Below are 18,201 nucleotides of genomic sequence, written 5' to 3'. Positions count from 1 at the left end.
CAAAATATATATTTCTCCCATATTACTAAGAACTATGAGTACTTATGTTTTCAAAGGCAAATATTTCCTCAATCAATTTTCTATAATATTTCAGGGGGGGGGGGGGGTGGAAATAAGTATTAAATCATACGATGAAGTTCAGTGAAATTTACGTTTCCTTCCAGAATCTTACAATCTGGGCTCTCCATTGGCCTCATAGGTTGACACACTAGCGAGTACGGCATTAAAACGTACAGAATACTAAGGCTTAGATTCAATACCCACTCTGTCCAGTCTAGAGTTACCTTGATTTTACCGTGAGCACTAAAGTAATGGATGGGAGCCAGTGCTCTAGCAAGTTTCAACTTTTAGGAGTAGGGGAAAAAATTGGCAAAACTAACTTCACAAATTATTCTTATAGCTTGTAGGCAATAGAATTGTCCATATTTTAGTGAAGGACCTATAAAGAGATCACGTTAATCTGAAGATCATGGTATACCAGAGTCTTATAATGAGGTAGAGATCCACATGACATTTTTGGAGGTGTCTGACACATATAGAAACTTAACACCATGCTTGAGACAATTTGACAAACCAGGGAGTTCTAAATATGTATGTCACCTATGCACGGAAATTTCCCTGTATCAGGAATGAATGCGTACTCGTACTCTCTCCCTGGAGATATACACCCTGGTTATCTAATTCCAGAGAGTATTAGATATGGGTTTATCAAGACTAGATAAGGGGAACCCAAATACTTGTTGTGGTACTACTGGATTTCATCCAATTGAAAGCATGCGGCTTGCTACTGAGAACATCGTCTGGTAAGATTTCCACCGCTTGTCCAGCTAGGACCACACTATTTGTTAGAGCTTTGATTTGCAGGGTTAACGGGAACCAAGTGGGAATAATTCCTGTCTCTGCTGGTTGGATTGTCACCAGCAGTGCTCTGGACACCACACTCACCTGGTTCAGAAACTACACTACTGAGACTACCACAGATTCAGTTAGCCATTGTGGTAACCATAAAATGTGCTGACTCTTTAAAAGAACAATCCATTCAATCCCATTGACTCGATTCTGGCATTCTGTTGCCAAGCATATCACTTTGAAACCAGCCCAGCTCCCCATTTACCTCGCTCCACCCCCGAGGATCTTTCTTTAAACACACAGGGAGAAGAAAAGGATTGCAGTCAAATGGAATACCTTCAGCAGTATATTTTTAATGTGTTTATTAGCCTCTATTTACCAAGAGAAAGAATGGCATCCCATAGCCCTTGAATGGCCCTAATGTGATATGGTAATAATTGTAGCATCCTTTTGAGGATGAAATACTGTTGGAGATACAATGGGAGCTCAAAAGTTGTAAATAAAACTCCTCTATTCTGACCTATATTTCAATATGATAGATTGTGTAAACATCCCTCAGCTCTACTGTCTATCTACTAAAATCCCACATAGCTCCTCTTTCTCCATATCCCTCTATGTCTTTAATCTTCTTCATTTGTTTATCTGATTGCATTTTGAAAGATATAGTTGACTCAGAATCAATAGCTATTATGGTAACCAGTGAACCTGACAACACAGTGAGCTATTCAGCTTGTTGTGTTTGCACTGATTCTTTGAAAGAATAACCCATTCAAACATTTACGTGCCTTTACATACCTTCCCTGTTTTTTAGGTACCTGTCTAGTTCCTTTTTGAAATCTAGTATGGATTTTGCCTTGACCACCGCTTCCAGCAAAACATTCACTTACTGACAACGATCCTTTGTTTAAAGAATCTTCCTCCCCATTTTTTCTTTTGCTCCTTTGGTAATTATCTTAAATTGATGCCCTCGAGTCACTGACTCACTGACCAGATGAACATGTTCCACATCCTAATAAGGTTTACTGTTTCTAGTAATAATCTTGAATTTATTCCCTCTCTTGTTGATTCACGATCCAGTGGAAATGATCTTTCACAATTTACCCTTACTTACTTTCGCTGTTCTAGTCAATCCAGCTCTGGAGTTCATTTTAAAATACTAGTTGGAAATACCTATTTATTCCCTCTGTTCTTGATTCACCACCCAGTGGAATCAGGCAACCATTTTGCACCAGTACGGTGCCACGAACAGCCATGAAATGAATGAACAGGACACCCAGAGAAACTCCCTTTCCTTTTTAAATAGTCCCCTATATCTTTAATGAAACTTAAGGACAGGGAGACAGGATATCTCACCTGAACGATAACAATTCTGACAATATATCCATTATTGCACTAGAAGTTCAGACGAAAATATCTTAAGCCTGGAATGAACACGTCTCAGACCAAAGCAGGAGAGGGTAAGATATTTGGCTTAAATGTGACATGGGAAGTGACATGAGATAAGACATTGCAGCCAAGCAAACAATGGAACATTGTCGCAGGTACGACAGAAAGGCAAGATTCCAATCCCAGTGTCACAGAGATCACATTAAATTATCATTTAAAACAATTTACATAATGTTTGCTACCCTATAATTAACCTTTTGAAAGGACTTCGGTAGTGCTGCTTAACATTTCAAACTACCAGTCTGACGACTGTGCACTTCACCTTATTGGCAGGGGATGCCATTTGCAGCTTTGTACTGGAATGCAATTAACACTGTCAAAAGGTTCATAATGAAAGATAGAAAAATGGTCAAACCTACTTCACAGGATAAATATCACAATAATAATCTTTGCTTTTCAGGATGTTACACTGAAATGTAGTTACTCTGTATTTGTAGGTGAACAGGGTAGCCAATTTGCATGGCACAGCATTCTCCCATAAACAGCGAATTAAGTGAATGACCAATTTTGTTTTGGGATTCTTGACCAGGAAGAGAAACTCCTATCTCTTTTCAAAAAGTGCCATGGGATCTTCAACACCCACCTGAACAGGCAGACTGGATCTCGGTTTATCGTGCCACAATACAACACTCCTTCAATCCTGTATTGGAATGCCAGCATGAGCTCAAAGTCATGATGTGGGGCTTGAATTTACAGATTTCTGACTTAGAGATGAGAAAGTTACCAACTGTTCTAGGCTGAATTCGCAGTATTTGCAATTTTGTTTAGCACTGAGCATGTTGTATGCATAACACGTCCTACTAATTTGCTATGCCAGTAAAGTGCATCCTGACATTTCTTGTGCTTGTTTCCCAACGTACCTCTTGTTTCGTTCAAGTAAAGTGAAATAGCCGCCCCAGGCAATGGGATGCCATTTTTGTTTCCTCTTGTTAAAACCAAGTGGCTGCCAATGAACGTGCAGAAAATGCACTGCTGGAGGTGTTGCACTTGAATGTCTCCCTGTGCTTTTATTTAATAGAACACGGTCTTCGTGTGCTCCAAGCGATGTTTGAGGCAATTTTCTACAGTAACACAACCACAGCTTAATAAGAAACCAAGGGATCTAGCAGTTTGTTTCGAGACCTGTTAGTCTTTGGCAGACAGACTAACCTCACTGCTGAAACTGTATCATGATATACATGCAGTAGTAATACTGCACTGCTGACTTTCCAGTACTCAAGAGACACTGAGCATCACATAAAATCTCTGCTGATGTTGTATGATAGCTTATGTTTGTGTTAAGCTTTCTATGATACACACTATGCCATGACGGATTTAAGTTTCAAATAAATTGCGGTCTGCTGTATTAATGTACTGTGGTCCATGTGCTGCGGAAATGTGCCTGTTGTTTATTGAATCATGAAGTGTGTGTGCTAGGTATGCTTAATCTTGTAAACACAATAATGAGAAAATGGGTTGGATATTTATAATTATATCAAGTGAGGCATAATTTTATGGATAGGTAGGCTTCGGGAATTTAATGATCTGACTCACAACAACAACAAGAACAAAATTACATTTGTAGAGCGCCTTTCATGTCGGGAGGACGTCCCAAAGCGCTGAAGAGTCAGATGTCGGGGCCCGAGCATGGGGGAGGGGTGGTTTAGGGGTGAGGGAAGGCAGAGAGGTAGGAGGGAGACCCAAGGCACAGTGGAAGAGAAGGGTCTTGAACCTGGCCTTGAAGGAGGCAAGGGAGGAAGCGAGGCGAAGGGACCGTGGGATGGAGTTCCAGATGTGGGGGCAGAGAGGCTGAAAGCCCGTCCACCGATGGTTGGGTGGGAGACATGGAGCAGGCCGGAGCCTGATGAGCGGAGGGAGCGGGCAGGTTGGTAGGGAGTCAGCAGGTCAGAGAGGTAGGAGGGGGCAAGGCCATGGATGGCCTTAAAGGTGAGGATGAGGATCTTGAACTTGATCCTCTGGGGGATAGGGAGCCAGTGGAGTCGGGCGAGGGAGTGGAGGTCACGGAGCCTGGTGTGTGATAGTACACGAGCTGCAGAGTTTTGGATGATCTGCAGCTTATGAAGGGGCGAGTTGGGAACGCCGATGAGGAGGGAGTTCCTGTAATCAAGGCTTGAGGTGACGAATGCGTGGGTGAGGGTTTCGGCAGCCTGAGGGGTGAGGCAGTGGTGGAGTCTGGCGATGTTGGAAGGTGGTGGTAGGCAGTGCTGGTCATGGTGCGGATGTGGGGGAGAAAGGACAGTTCAGGGTCAAACAAGATACCCAGGTTCCTGACTGGCTTAGTGAGGTTGAGTGTGCAGCTGTGGAGGCTGATGCTGCCAGTGCCTGAGGTGCGGAGGTGTTGGCGCGAGCCAATCAGGAGGGCTTCGGTCTTGCTGATGTTGAGTTGGAGAAAGTTGTCCCTCATCCAGGACTTGATGTTGGACAGGCAGTCGGTCAAAACGCCAGTAGTCCTGGAGTTCAGGGTGGAGGCAGAGACGTAGAGTTGGGTGTCATCCGCATACATGTGGAAATTTACCCTACGTCTGTGGATGACGTCACCAAGGGGGAGCATGTAGAGGGTGAAGAGGAGGGGACTGAGGACAGAGCCCTGAGGAAAAACTGCACAAGACAGTGCGGGGACTGGAGGAGAAACCGTTTGCTGTGACGAAGTGGAGGCGCTGTGAAAGGAAGGACCTGAACCAGTCAAGGACAGAACCTTGAAGGTTGAGGTGGGAGGAGAGGCGGTGGAGGAGGATTGAGTGGTCCACGTTGTCAAAGGCGGCAGAGAGGTCGAGGAGGACGAGGAGGCAGAGGGAGCCCTGGTCACACATGGTCAGGATGTGACCTTGACCAGAGCAGTTTCCTTGCTGTGGGTAGCATGGAGGGGTTCATGGAAGGAGTGAGAGGAGAGGGAAGAGCGAAGCTGGGAGGCAACGGCTCTCTCAAGGACCTTGGATAGGAAGGGGAGATTTGAGATGGGCCGGTAGCTAGGTAGCTGTGATGGGTCGAAGGAAGGTTTCTTCAAGGTAGGGGTGATAGTGGCTGTTTTAAGGGTGAAGGAACAGTGACAATGACATGGAGAGGTTAATGATGTCGGCGAGTAGTGGGGCAAGGAGCTGGGATTTAAAGAGAGGGGTGGTGATGGGGTCGAGGGAGTAAGTGGTGGACTTCATGGAGTTTACTGTGTTGAAGACATAGGAGAGGGTGACAGGTTCAAAGGTATGGAAGGAGTGATGGGCAGTTGTTGGATGGGTACTTGTGTGGGGTGGGGTTAGGGAGGGATTGGAAGTTGGGAGGGCAGTCGGAGGTGAGCAGATTCCTTCGATTTTGGACTCGAGGAAGTCCAGCATTTTCTCGCAGTGAGAATCGGTGGAAAGTATCTGCGAGGCGTATTGAGGAGGGCGGAGGAGCCGGTTAGTAGTGGAGAACAGGAGTCTGGGATTGCCTTTCACTTCCACGATTAACCTGGAATAGACAAGGTTCACATTGGTGAACCACATTGGTGAACCTTTCAGTGAATACTTCTAAAAGGGATCCAAAATGTAGGATTTCTTCCCGAAGAATCCCATTATACATCGAACATTTTAGACGCCTTTACGTTGTATTTTTTTCCTGTTTACAATTTGCTAGTATTTGATATAGCACCTTATCATGTCATTGAGACAACCCCAAAGCGCTTCACAGAATGTATTGCAAAGTGGATTGACTGTGTATGTTGTGGGTGAAACGCGGCAGCCAATTACACCAGTGTCAAACACCCATGGAGTGAATGATTAAATTTTTTTTAACGAAGGATGGGATTGTTACCCCCAGAATGCAATCTGCCAATCGACTAACAACTGGGTTCCTACTTACTGCTAGGTAAACAGAGGTGTGTGGAGTAAGGAAACTTGCCCAAGGCTTCACCCCCCCCCACCCGCCCCACGACCGGGAATCAAACCAGGGTCCTCTTGCTTAGGAGGCAATCACACTAACCACTACTCTACTGGACTCCACAGTAAAGTGCAGGGGAGGCACCGCATCGTTGTAGATACCAACCTTCGGATAAGATGTTAAACCGAGGTCCAGTCTAGTTGTTCAGTTGACATTTTTCTCTTGGGTGTCCTGCTGCAACAATTCTCCAGATAAATTCCATTTACAGACCAATTATCAGCACATTCAGCGGCATTTCCCTGCAAAGTACTTTGAGATGTTTCAGTGTCATAAATTCCCCCCTAAATGCATTGATTAGTATAAATATTATTTATTTCTCTTCATTGTTTCCAAGGTTCCACCAATTCATTTTTGCTGCTGTCTTGCAACTTCTTGATATTGGGCCTTTCTGTGTTCATACTGCTTTTGTTCATCATATGGTTCATTCTGAATTCTATCTCTGTCCTATTTTTTTGATCTTCATCTCTATTCTGTAACTACAACAATTAATAATGTGTGGGTAGCTAAGTAAATAATAAGCTTCATCACTTAAAAGAAGTCGCAAAAAAAAGTTGAATCCCTAAGAAGGTAATAAAAGAAAATAACTAAACACTTTAATAGTAATCCTTAGGTTCGACAAAGCGTCTTATTACATTGGTGAAAAACTTCACAGGATTTTACTGTAAAGTATAGTAATTTGTAGGCAAATGTGGCTGACAAATTGCACACAGCAATATCGAACTAGCAGCCTGAAACTTGTTTCACAGGATCTTTAATGTCCATCCGAACAGGCAGATTGAACCTTGATTTAACATCTCATCTCTGACATTACGCCATCAGAGGGCTTCATTCTACCTGAAGGGTCAGCCTGGATTATGAGCTCAAGCAATAGGGTTAGGAGACTGAATTAATGTACAGTAACAATAACACAGAGGGGACTAGTATGTGATCTATCCAGTACATTCTACTGCTGACTAGCTAATCTACTCAATCCAATGTTATACCGCATTGGTTTCCACTTAACATTTTATGCCAGGAGCATGAATCATCATTTTACTACCTTGTGATGGGATAATTTAGTAGCAGCAGATCAATTAAAGGTCCAGTCTATCTTGCATATACTGAATAATGTAAAATAGATACAAAGTCAATGCACTGAGAGTGCTTTACTGATCTGCCTGTGCACAAAACCACCTGATCATGTTTGTGTCTGTGATCAGCTCTTTAAGATTGATAAAATCCTGCATTCATCAGGCAAGGGAATATCAGATCTTGGTGAAAGGTTCCTGCACAGTGGCAGGATCGTGCAATCCCGGATCCTGGAACCCTAATATAATCTAGATAGCTCTGAGGTTGGGGCAGCCGGTGATCTGCCCCAACCTCAGAAATGCTCTCCTACAATACAAGTTATTTGAATTTGCTTGTCACACAGAGAGAGGGTTGTGACGATGTGGAATGCTCGGCCCCAGAATGCTATAGAGGTGGAATCAATAGGGATCTTTCAAAGAGAAATGGACAGTTACTTCAGTACTAAGAGTATTAAGGGTATGGTGAAAGAAGTTACATTGAGATTCAAATGATCTACCAAAATCAAATAGACTGTTGGACGCGGCTTGATGGGCTGAATGATCCCCTGCTCTTCATATTCTCCTGTGTCCTTATAATAATATTCCTTGCATTTGATATAGCGCCTTATCGCGTCTTCGAGATGTCTCAAAGCACTGCACCGAATACACTGTAAAGTGAATTGTAATATGTCAAATGTGCACAGCAGTCGAAACTTCTCAAACACCTTAACAGATAATTGGTGTGAAGCAGAGTGACTTGGCAAACACAACAGCCTTTTCATAAATGGCAAGATCTCACAAAGAGTCATGTCCAATTTTAGGTGGAGGATTGTTGCTCAGGACCTGGGAGAAACGTAATTCTTTTTTTGAATACAGTACTGTCATGGGATCTTTGAATATATCTAGGATCTATCTCTCCGAGACGCTACTTACATGAAGGGCATTATATAAATGCAAGTTGTTGTTGTATTACAGATGGTCCTATAACTAACACAAATATTTTTTTTTGGTGTGAAAGCTGACCTGTTCCTTTCATGTTTGCAGCTCTTCTGTATGCAACCATCTTTGGTAATGTGACGACAATCTTCCAGCAAATGTACGCTAACACCAACAGGTACCACGAGATGCTGAACAGTGTCCGAGACTTCCTGAAGCTTTACCAAGTGCCAAAGGGCTTAAGTGAGCGTGTCATGGATTATATTGTTTCCACTTGGTCAATGTCCAAAGGAATAGACACCGAAAAGGTAGGGAACAAAATGTTTCTTTTGGGATTGATGTGCAGTGCTTTGTTTCTTTACTCGGCCACAGTAAAATATCTCCATGCTCCTAGACGCTAAAAGCTTTCCTCTATTTAATGCAAGTTGTTGTTGTAAAAAAACAAGGAAAGGTATTATCTTATTTCAAGAGATGGCAAAACATTTTAGAAACACGATTGAAAAGATCATTGTGTTCAACCTAGCTGGTTCCAGGTTGAGAGCTGGTTTCTCTCAAAAGAAATAAGGAGAATTCTTACATTTGACATAGTGCCTTGTCATATCAAAATGTTTCAAAATGTTTCCTGTAAAGTGCATTTGTATGCAAAATAGCAGCCAATTTGCTCACATCAATATATGTCAAAAATAAATGACCATTTGCTTATCTGGGGGATTGTTGGATAGGAAGGCGGAAGAAACATCCCTTCTCTTTTTGAATAGTGCCATGGGTTCTTTAACGATCACCTGAACGGCAAACAGGAGCTCGATTTAAGCTCATCTGAAGGACGAAACCACCAATAATGTAGTGTTCTCCCAGCATTACATTGGAGTGTCAGCCTAGATTGAGAGTCAAAGTCTTGACTTGGGGCTTATATATATATATATATATATATATAAAATAATAATAATCCTTCCATTTGATATAGCGCCTTATCATCTTTTTGAGACATCTCAATGCGCTTCACAGGATATGCTGTAAAGTGAATTGACTGTGTATTTTGTGGCTTGAACCCATAACCTTCTGACTCAACCCTGAGAGTTTTATCAACTGAACCAGGCTGACACCTCAATCCATTCTTTTGAGTAAAATCTGTGGCAATTTTAAACCTATAAATAACAGGTCCGTGTATAAATGAAGAGAAAGCTCAGTTTAGTCAAAGATGACAAAGAAGTTATCAACAACACAGCAAAGTGAAGTGTAAAATACCAGAACAATAAAGATGTAATGATACAGCTCGCAATGTGCCCGTAAAATGTGTTTCATTGGCTCAATTGGTAGCACTCCTGCTTCTGGAGTAGAATGTGCATTTGAGATCAACATCATAATCTAAAATGAGATCAAAGCAGGAGAGTGTAAGACACTGGGGACATGAGATGATAAGAAAATGAAACCAAGAAAACAATGGAACATTGTCACTGATACGTCAGCACTGCTACAACAGAAAGGCAAGATTCCAATCCCAGTGTCACAGAGATCACATTAAATTATCATTTAAAACAATTTGCATAATATTTGCTAGCCTATAATTAACCTTTGAAAGGACTTCAGTAGTAGTGCTACTTAACATTTCAAAATCCCAGTCTGACTTTAAGAACATAAGAAAATAATAAATGCTGGATGAAAAGAGACCAAGATCCATCTAGTTTGCCTTCCACCTTCCTGGCAGTCGCATACACATATGTCCCAAACTACCTATGTACTATATCCTATGATGTTATTTCCTAAAAGAAAACTGTATAATCTGTGTTTGAAAGAATCAACACTTGCTGCTTCAACCGCCTCCATTGGCAGCCTGTTCCACAGGTTCACTGTTTGCTCACTAAAATAGTGTTTGGTTAGATTCGTTCTGAATTTCCCCCTCTTCAATCGCAAGCTGTGTCATCCGATTTTACTATTCTGGACAAGTTGAAACAGCCTGTCATGATCTATATTGTCTTGTCCCTTTAGAATCTTAAAGAGAGCAATCAAGTCACCTCTTAATCTTCTCTTTTCCAGCCTGAACATGCCCAATTTATTTAGTTGCTCTGTGTAGTCCAGTCCTTCCATTCCCTCAATCATTTTGGTTGCCCTCCTCTGTATCTTCTCAATTTCTCAAATATCCTTTTTGTACTGTGGTGACCAGAACTGCACTAAGTATGGTATCACCAATGATTTACACACTGGCAGGATTACCCCACTATTACAGCTTGCTATTGATCTTTTGATACATCCCAATATCTGGTTTGTTCTGTGGCAGTGAGTAAAGCAAACGAGTACTTGGTTTACTTTATTCACTGCCACAGAACATTGTTGGGAGAGCTTCAATTTATTGTCAATCAGGACCCCCAGGTCCTTTTCATTTACATATTATTTTCCTTCTGTTCAAATAATAGTCCTTTCCAGGATTTTAGTCCCCATGTGAAGTACTTTACATTTCTCCACATTGAATTTCATCTGCCACCGATCTGCCCAATTCCCAAGTATGTTCAAATCCTCCCATAACCTATCTTGTTCAGCTTCACAATCTACCACCTTCATTAGCTTGGTGACATCTGCAGATTTAGCCACTGTGCTTGCGACTCCTAGTTCCAGATCATTTATAAAAAATTTAAACAAATGGGGTCCCAAAACAGACCCTTGTGGAACTCCACTGGAAACATTTTCCCAATCTGATGACTTTGTACTGGAAATCACGTCAGGAGGACGTCCCAAGGCGCTATTAACACTGCCAAAAGGTTCATAATGAAAGTGGAAACTTAATTCAGATAGAAAAATGGTCAAACCTACTCCACAGAATAAATATACAATAATCATGATAATCTTTACTTTTGATATAGCACCTATCATGTTGTTGAAACATCTGAAAGCACTTTACAGGATTTTACACAGAAGTGTAGTTACTCAGTATTTGTAGGTGAATGAAGCAGCCAATTTGTTCACAACAGTGTCCCTCAAACAACCATGAAGTGAATGACCAATTTTATCTGGAGATTGTTGTCCAGGACACCAGGGGAAACTCTCTTCTCCTTTCAAATAGTGCCATGGGACCTTTAACATCCATCTGAACTGGATCTTGGTTTATCGTCTCATCCAGAGGATGAGTTCAATTCCAGGCAGGGCGAAACCTTGGGCAAGTTTTCTTACTCCACATGCCTAATAATAATCCCTCCAAAACCAAAAACAATAAGAAATTGGTCATTTTCAATCTACGACTGTTTGTGGGACATTGCTGTGCGCAATTGGCTGCCGCGTTCGCCCACAAATATACAGTCAATTCACTTTACAGTGTGTTCTGTGAAGCGCTTTGGGACGTCCTCCTGACATGAAAAGCGCTATATCAAATGCAAGGATTATTATTTATTATGGTGTCTCCGACAATGCAATGCTGTTTCTATCCTCTACTGGAGTGCCAACATAGACTATGATCCCACTCCATTACAATACTGGTGGAGTTTTGCATTGCCAGAAGTGCTGTCCTCAGGTGAGGTAGATTGATATCAGCTTTTTGCGGCGTTGACACTGAGCCTCTTTATTGTAGAGTTGATGAGTGGAAATTGAACCCATTTTTAATTATGGCAACCAGTGAGGTGCTAAGGCATTTTGCTCACTTCATGCAAGAAGGTTACTGTGAACATGATCTGATCTGTTCCCTGCAGCCCTTGATGGAAAGCAGATCCCTTGGTATTAGAAGTCTTCAACTTATAAGAAGAAATCACACAATCACACTCATTTTGTCTAGCTAGTATCACCTACCTTTTATGTCCAGTAAAACTTTTCCCATTCTGGCTTTGACTCTGAGTTAAGATCCTATTAGCCATCATTTAACTCTTTAAAGGTGAGATGATCGAGAAGGGACCTGATAGAGGTGTCTAAGATTATATAAGGATTTGATGAAATGGTTGTTCATAGGCTGTTTCCACTTATTGGAGAGCCCAAAATCGGGGTGGGGTTGTGGTTGGAAATAAATATTTAAGACAGTAGTAGATCTAATAGCGAATGCGGATGACACCCAACTCTACCTTTCCTCTTCTACCCTCAACTCCACGACCACCGATGTCCTGACAGCAGTCTGTCTGACATCGAGTCCTGGACGAGAGACAACTTTCTTCAGCTCAACGTGCGCCAAACTGAGGCCCTCCTGATTGGCTCACGTCAGCGCCTCCGCACCTCAGGCGCTGACAGCATCAGTATCCAAGGCTGCACTCTCCACCTCTCAAAGCAGTCAGGAACCTCAGTGTTTTGTTCGACCCTGAGCTGTCCTTTCTTCCCCACATCCGCGCCACAACTGGCACCGCCTTCCATCAACTCCGGAACATTGCCAGACTACGGCACTACCTCACCCCTCACGCTGCTGAAACACTGGTCCACGCCTTTATCACCTCTCTCCTCGTCAGCCTTCCGAGCACCTCCCTCCACAAGCTGCAGGTCATTCAGAACTCTGCAGCTCGTGTACTGTCCCGCACCAGGCTACACGATCACATCACTCCCACCCTCGCTCGCCTCCACTGGCTCCCCATCCCACCAGAGGATCGAATTCAAGATCCTCATCCTCACCTACAAGGCCATTCATGGCTTCGCTCCCTCCTACCTCTCCGACCTACTATCCCCCTACTTACCTGCCCGTACCTCCGTTCCTCTGGCTCCGGTCTGCTCCACATCCCCCGCCCTAACCGCCCTACCATCGGTGGTCGGGCTTTCAGCCTCTCAGCCCCGAGGCTCTGGAACTCCATCCCCCAGTGCCTTCGCCTTGCTTCCTCCCTTTCCTACTTCAAGGCCGGTCTCAAGACCTTTCTCTTTGACCGTGCCTTCAGCTCCCCTCTCGACTCTCTACCCCCTCTTCACTCCCTCCCTTCCCTGCCCCTGACCATTTCCCCCCTGCTCGGGTCCCGACCCAACTCTCCAGTGCCTTGGGACGTCCTCCCGACGTGAAAGGCGCTCTATAAATGCAATCTTGTTGTTGTTGTTGTTGAATTTAGGAAGAACTTCTTCATGCAGAGAATGATGATAATGTGAAACCCATTGCCAGAAACTTGGTTAAACAGAGAGCATCAATGTTTTTAAGAAGAAACTTGCATAGCGCCTTTCACGTCGGGAGGACGTCTCAGAGCTCTGATGATTAAATGAGAGAGAAGGAATTGAAGCATTTAGGAGAGGATAATGGGTTAAATAAGGTAGGGGAAGGGGATTGTGTGGTGTAAACATCAGCCTGTTTCCAAGCCTTATCATTTGATTTAATGCTATGCAATTATATATTATCGATCTCAAAAATGGACCAATTGAGATACCCGCAAGGAATTGTGACACGAAGTATACATCAGGATTTTAGTTCGGACCTGTTTTTATTGCATGCAATTCTAAATCCAATTTTTGTTTCCTGTAGTCATTCACAAATGGAAAAGTTGGCTCCACTGATCTTAAAGCATTTCAGATGGGACAGGATTTCATTTCAGTTTTTAGGTGAAATCTAGTGTTATTGACCGAAAAGAATAATCAGCCCCACAGTTTGATTGTTTGCCAGAATGTACCGCCCTTATCTGTGGAACTGTACCATAGATTATTTTGCCTTTGACACTAATGGATTATTGATAAAAGTGTGGTTTCAGGGCTGATAGTGAATCACCATCCAAGAGGAGAGTGTGCATTACTGTTAATGTGGATTTTTTGTTTGTTTGTTTGATTGATGTGGTCAGGTAATAATAATAATAATAATAATAATAATCCTTGCATTTGATATAGCACTTTTCACATCTTCTCGATGTCTCAAAGCGCTTCACAGAATAGACTGTAAAGTGAATTGACCGTATATATTTTGTGGGCGAACACAGCAGCCAATTGTGCACAGCAGTGTCCCACAAGCAGCCGTGGATTGAAAATGATCAATTTATTATTGTTTTGTTTTGGAGGGAATATTATTAGGTGTGTGGAATAAGGAAACTTGCACAAGGTTTCGCCCTGCCTGTAATTGAACCCAGGTGTCTCGCTTGCAAGGCGAGTGCTCTAACCACTAAGCTACAGAATTCCACGATATTGTGAACAATAATTCATCCTTTCTTTTTGCTTTTTACTCTTTGTTCCTGTCAATTGATCTAGAAATGTGGACATTTTCAGCACCAGAGACCCATATGTCTGAGCCACTTTGTGGAGAGACCTGTTAATTCTTCTCACATTGAAAGTAATGGAAATGTCAAAAATTTGCCTACAAGATTACACTATCACTGCACTTTACAGTAAACCCTGTGAAGCGTTTTGAGATATCTTTCCCACATGAAACATGCTGTATCAAATGCGAGGATTATTATTATTTATATAAGATACATTTTCACTGTTTTTTCATGCTCCCTTATCCTTGGCCAACAATATATATGTGTGCATGTGTGTGAGTGTGTATGTGCATAAGGATGTGATTGAACTTTACTAGGGATGATCAAACAGGCTAGGTAATCTAAATAAATCTTTGGTCATAACCTGAACAATTCTGCTAAAAGCGATAATCTATCCTCCAGCCCTGTTTGTAATCGGCTTGCTTTGGGTTGGGTTGAGAGAACTTTACGTTTCCTTTCAGTACCTCATTGAAGGGCAGAATAGCAAGCGGTGAAAATCTAAAGCAAATAAAGGCAATTTTTCCCTAGGTCAATTACAATGGTCAAGCTATTTGTTAACCCTGCAAGCCAAAGTCAGAATTGGTAGGTGGCCCTAGCTGGACAAGCAGCAGGAAGCACGCCAGACAATACTTTGAATGGCAAGCTATGCAATTTTAGCTGGTTGAATTCCAGCAGTATCACAACCATTAAATGGGGGACCCCAAGCCTTGACTCGTGCAAGCCTGCACTTAATACTCTCCGGAATTATGTAAGCAGGCTGCGTCCCTCCAGGGAAACTGCATACATTGCATTCCAAACGCAGGAATTTCAATGTGTAGATGGTACGCATGGAACTCTCAGTCTGGTTTGGATACTCTGAAGCATGGTGATGGCTTTTTGCATGTGTCAGACACCCAGCACACCAAAAAAGAATTACTGGACAGAGATAGGATTGTTGGCCCCGGACTTGTCATCTACGCTTCACTAAACCTTTTGGGTGACTGGCCGACCTATGTTTGTTGCATGTATGAATGAACAACAACAACAAATTACATTTGTATACCGCCTTTCACGCCAGGAGGACATCCCAACCACAATTAGAGTTTTTTTTCTCTCCACAAATCAAGATAGCGCAGGGAACAAGACACACATAAAAATCTTCTGGCCTTTTATTTGCAATAATGTTAGCATTATTTGGCGTGAAAGAATCCGTGAAAAAATCCATCATAACAATAGTTTATGAACACACAGATGTCTTATGACGCTGTGGACATAATTAAGACATCTATGTGGCTGTGGAATATCACCACTTTTTACTGACTCAGACTTTTCACTGTTGGCTCGAATCTCCAGGTGTAACTGGGGATCCAACCCCAAGTTATGACTTGAACTTGAGTTAGATCTTGAGCTGGATAAAATGGCCTTTATACTTTACCAGTTGTCTGCAGAAACAAGCTTAACTCCAGAAATGGACTACTAATGTACAATCAATGTAAGTCAACCTTTAGTTGTAGGGATGTATGCCATCCCCTACGTTATGCAATTGAACCAACCCTGGGTTCTCAATGAGCCTCCACTGCTAAATCCTTATCTTCCAAGCTTCCCTTGTGTGCTTTATTTTAGTTTAATTTGGTTGTGCTTCAGGATCTCAGAGCCTTGTTGTTAGTGACACTTGAAGGAATTCTTTGTTAATCTGTCCCTGTTGGTATGTCTGCATCACTGTGTCCTGGAACAATGTCAATTGATTTCTGTACTACATTTAAGAAATGGCTTTCCTCAGTGTAGCTAATAGAGAATACTAGTCCGAATTCTAAACTGCCCATGTGCACCCACATTCATATCAGCGCATCTTTAATAGCAGCAATGAATAATTTGCAACTGAATAAAGATTAGGCCTGAAAGCAAAGTGTTCAAGTCTTTTAGAATCCAAATACTGAAATCCAACCATAGAAATCTACAACAACTTAGAAGGTCTTTTGACCCATTATATCAGAGTCAGTGTTTACAGCTCCAATTAAGTCATCCTTATAAATAATAATCCATCCATTTGATATAGAGCTTTATCATGTTGTTGAAACATTTTGAAGCACTTCACAAGATTTTACTATGAAGTGTAATGACTGTGTTTTTAGGTGATCACAGCAGTCAATTTATGCATAGCAATAACTCACAGTCATGAAATGAATGACAAATTTTTCCCCAATTTAATTCCAATTCCCTGATCTATCCCTATACCTTCTAAAAGTAATGGAACCTATCTTAGAATTCTAGTGAAATTTCATAGCCTTTTTTTATGATTTCAAACTTTCACATTAGCATCAAAGTTGGATCTCATTAATGGGTGATGCTCATACCTCCATTAGTTTTTTAGTAACTTCCATCATTTTAGATGCTTTAAGCCCAGTGCTGATTCACGATTGGTATATGTTGGCATAACATGTTGAAGGGACCAAAGTGTCGGACTGGACAGTGGGTAATCTGAATTCCTTTAAGTGAAACTTTCTTTGTTTTCAGCTGTTCTCCCTCAGCCAGAGTCTCTGACCCATTCACTTTGACAACCATGGAGACTTTGGCATGGTGAAGTTACACAACAACGCCAAATTCATTTATGTAGCGCCTTTCACGTCAGGAAGACGTTCCAAGGCTACATTCAATAACTGGGAGGTTACAAGTTCAAGGGCACAGAGTTAGCTGCTTTTAGCGACTGAGGTGCTTCAACTGGGAGGTGGGGGGCTTAAATCAGTCAGGATTCCCAAGTGTACAGCTGTGGATGTCAGATGAGGACAGCATCGGGCTCAGCTGCGATGCCTTCCACTGTCACATGTCTGCTGATAATCACTGTCAAGGCTCAAACAGGAATAGTGGTGCTGAGGAACCAAACCCCAGCTAAAGTCACCACTGAGAGCAGAGAGAAAAGGAGAAGAAATTTGAGCAATGAAAATACACATGGCAAAATAAATTTGAAAGGTAACACGAAGAAGGAGATAAGAACTCTAGGATATTAATAACAAAATTATAACTGCAGAAAGATAATAAGTTAAATTTTAAATGAGGAAAAAAGGAAGAACAAAAACTTGCATTTATATAACGCATTAAGTTAATCGCTCTGAGACGCTCCGCACATGCAGTTGTTTTTGTTGTTGTTAAATGCCTGAAATAAAGAGGCGAAAAATAAAGTGAAAAATATGGTAAAATGAAAAATAATTTTTGGTGTTCCATTAAAAACTCTTATTTTTTTTTCTATCCTTCCACTGGAAAGCTGCAGTGTTCCCCCAGGCCAGCAGTAAAACAATCTGTCTGAACAACTGCGATTGGAGATTTGGGAGTAGAGTGCAGTGAGTTAGAAAAAATGTAACCCATAAAATAGGTGTTCAGGCGTTGAACAAAATTAAATAGTTTCATCACGCTGTGGAAAGTCTTGCTGTGATGGGAGCGAGGGGAACATGCTTCACAGACCGCCAGAGCTTGTGGGAATTCTGGCTCAGTCGGGAGACCTAGAGCATGGAAATATAGGGGGTGGGAGAGAAACGTAATCCATGCACTCTCTTTTGATTTACAATCCAGTTTGCTAAAGCAAAAAGATTAAGAAACGAGTCAGCCCCGCAAAGTTCTGACATGAACTGCACGGTTGTTGCTCAGTCCCAGATCCAAGGTACAATTTCTGTCTTTAATTTCCATTGTCTCTCCTCCCACTCACTGTTCATTTCCTCTCTCCTCTCATCAAGGTTGGTTCTGATTTTGAGGGTGTGGGCAGCCCTCTGGTATCTTGGCAGTGGTCATGTGAGCTTGAGGTCCAGTTTCCGTAAGACAACCTACTGCTGCACCAGTGCATTGCTGGATTGCTAAATGTGAACATTGGCTAATTTCCCCCAGCTCTTTCCATTTCTCTCTACCCCGCCATCCTCTCCCAGTTG

General features: G+C 42.2%; 1 protein-coding gene across 1 annotated transcript in view; it reads left to right on the top strand.

Annotated features, from left to right (window-relative positions):
* Positions 1-18,201, top strand: part of kcnh1a (potassium voltage-gated channel, subfamily H (eag-related), member 1a) — a 127,672-nt gene that overhangs the window by 32,304 nt on the left and 77,167 nt on the right. The window contains exon 8 of the mRNA XM_007892479.2: positions 8,298-8,497. Within this exon, the coding sequence (XP_007890670.1) occupies positions 8,298-8,497 (200 nt within the window). The remainder of the gene's footprint in view (positions 1-8,297; positions 8,498-18,201) is intronic.

Source organism: Callorhinchus milii, unplaced genomic scaffold (genome assembly GCF_018977255.1).
Source record: "Callorhinchus milii isolate IMCB2004 unplaced genomic scaffold, IMCB_Cmil_1.0 Scaffold3, whole genome shotgun sequence".
Classification (NCBI taxonomy): Eukaryota; Metazoa; Chordata; class Chondrichthyes; order Chimaeriformes; family Callorhinchidae; genus Callorhinchus; species Callorhinchus milii.
This window is presented reverse-complemented; position numbering and strand designations above follow the sequence as displayed.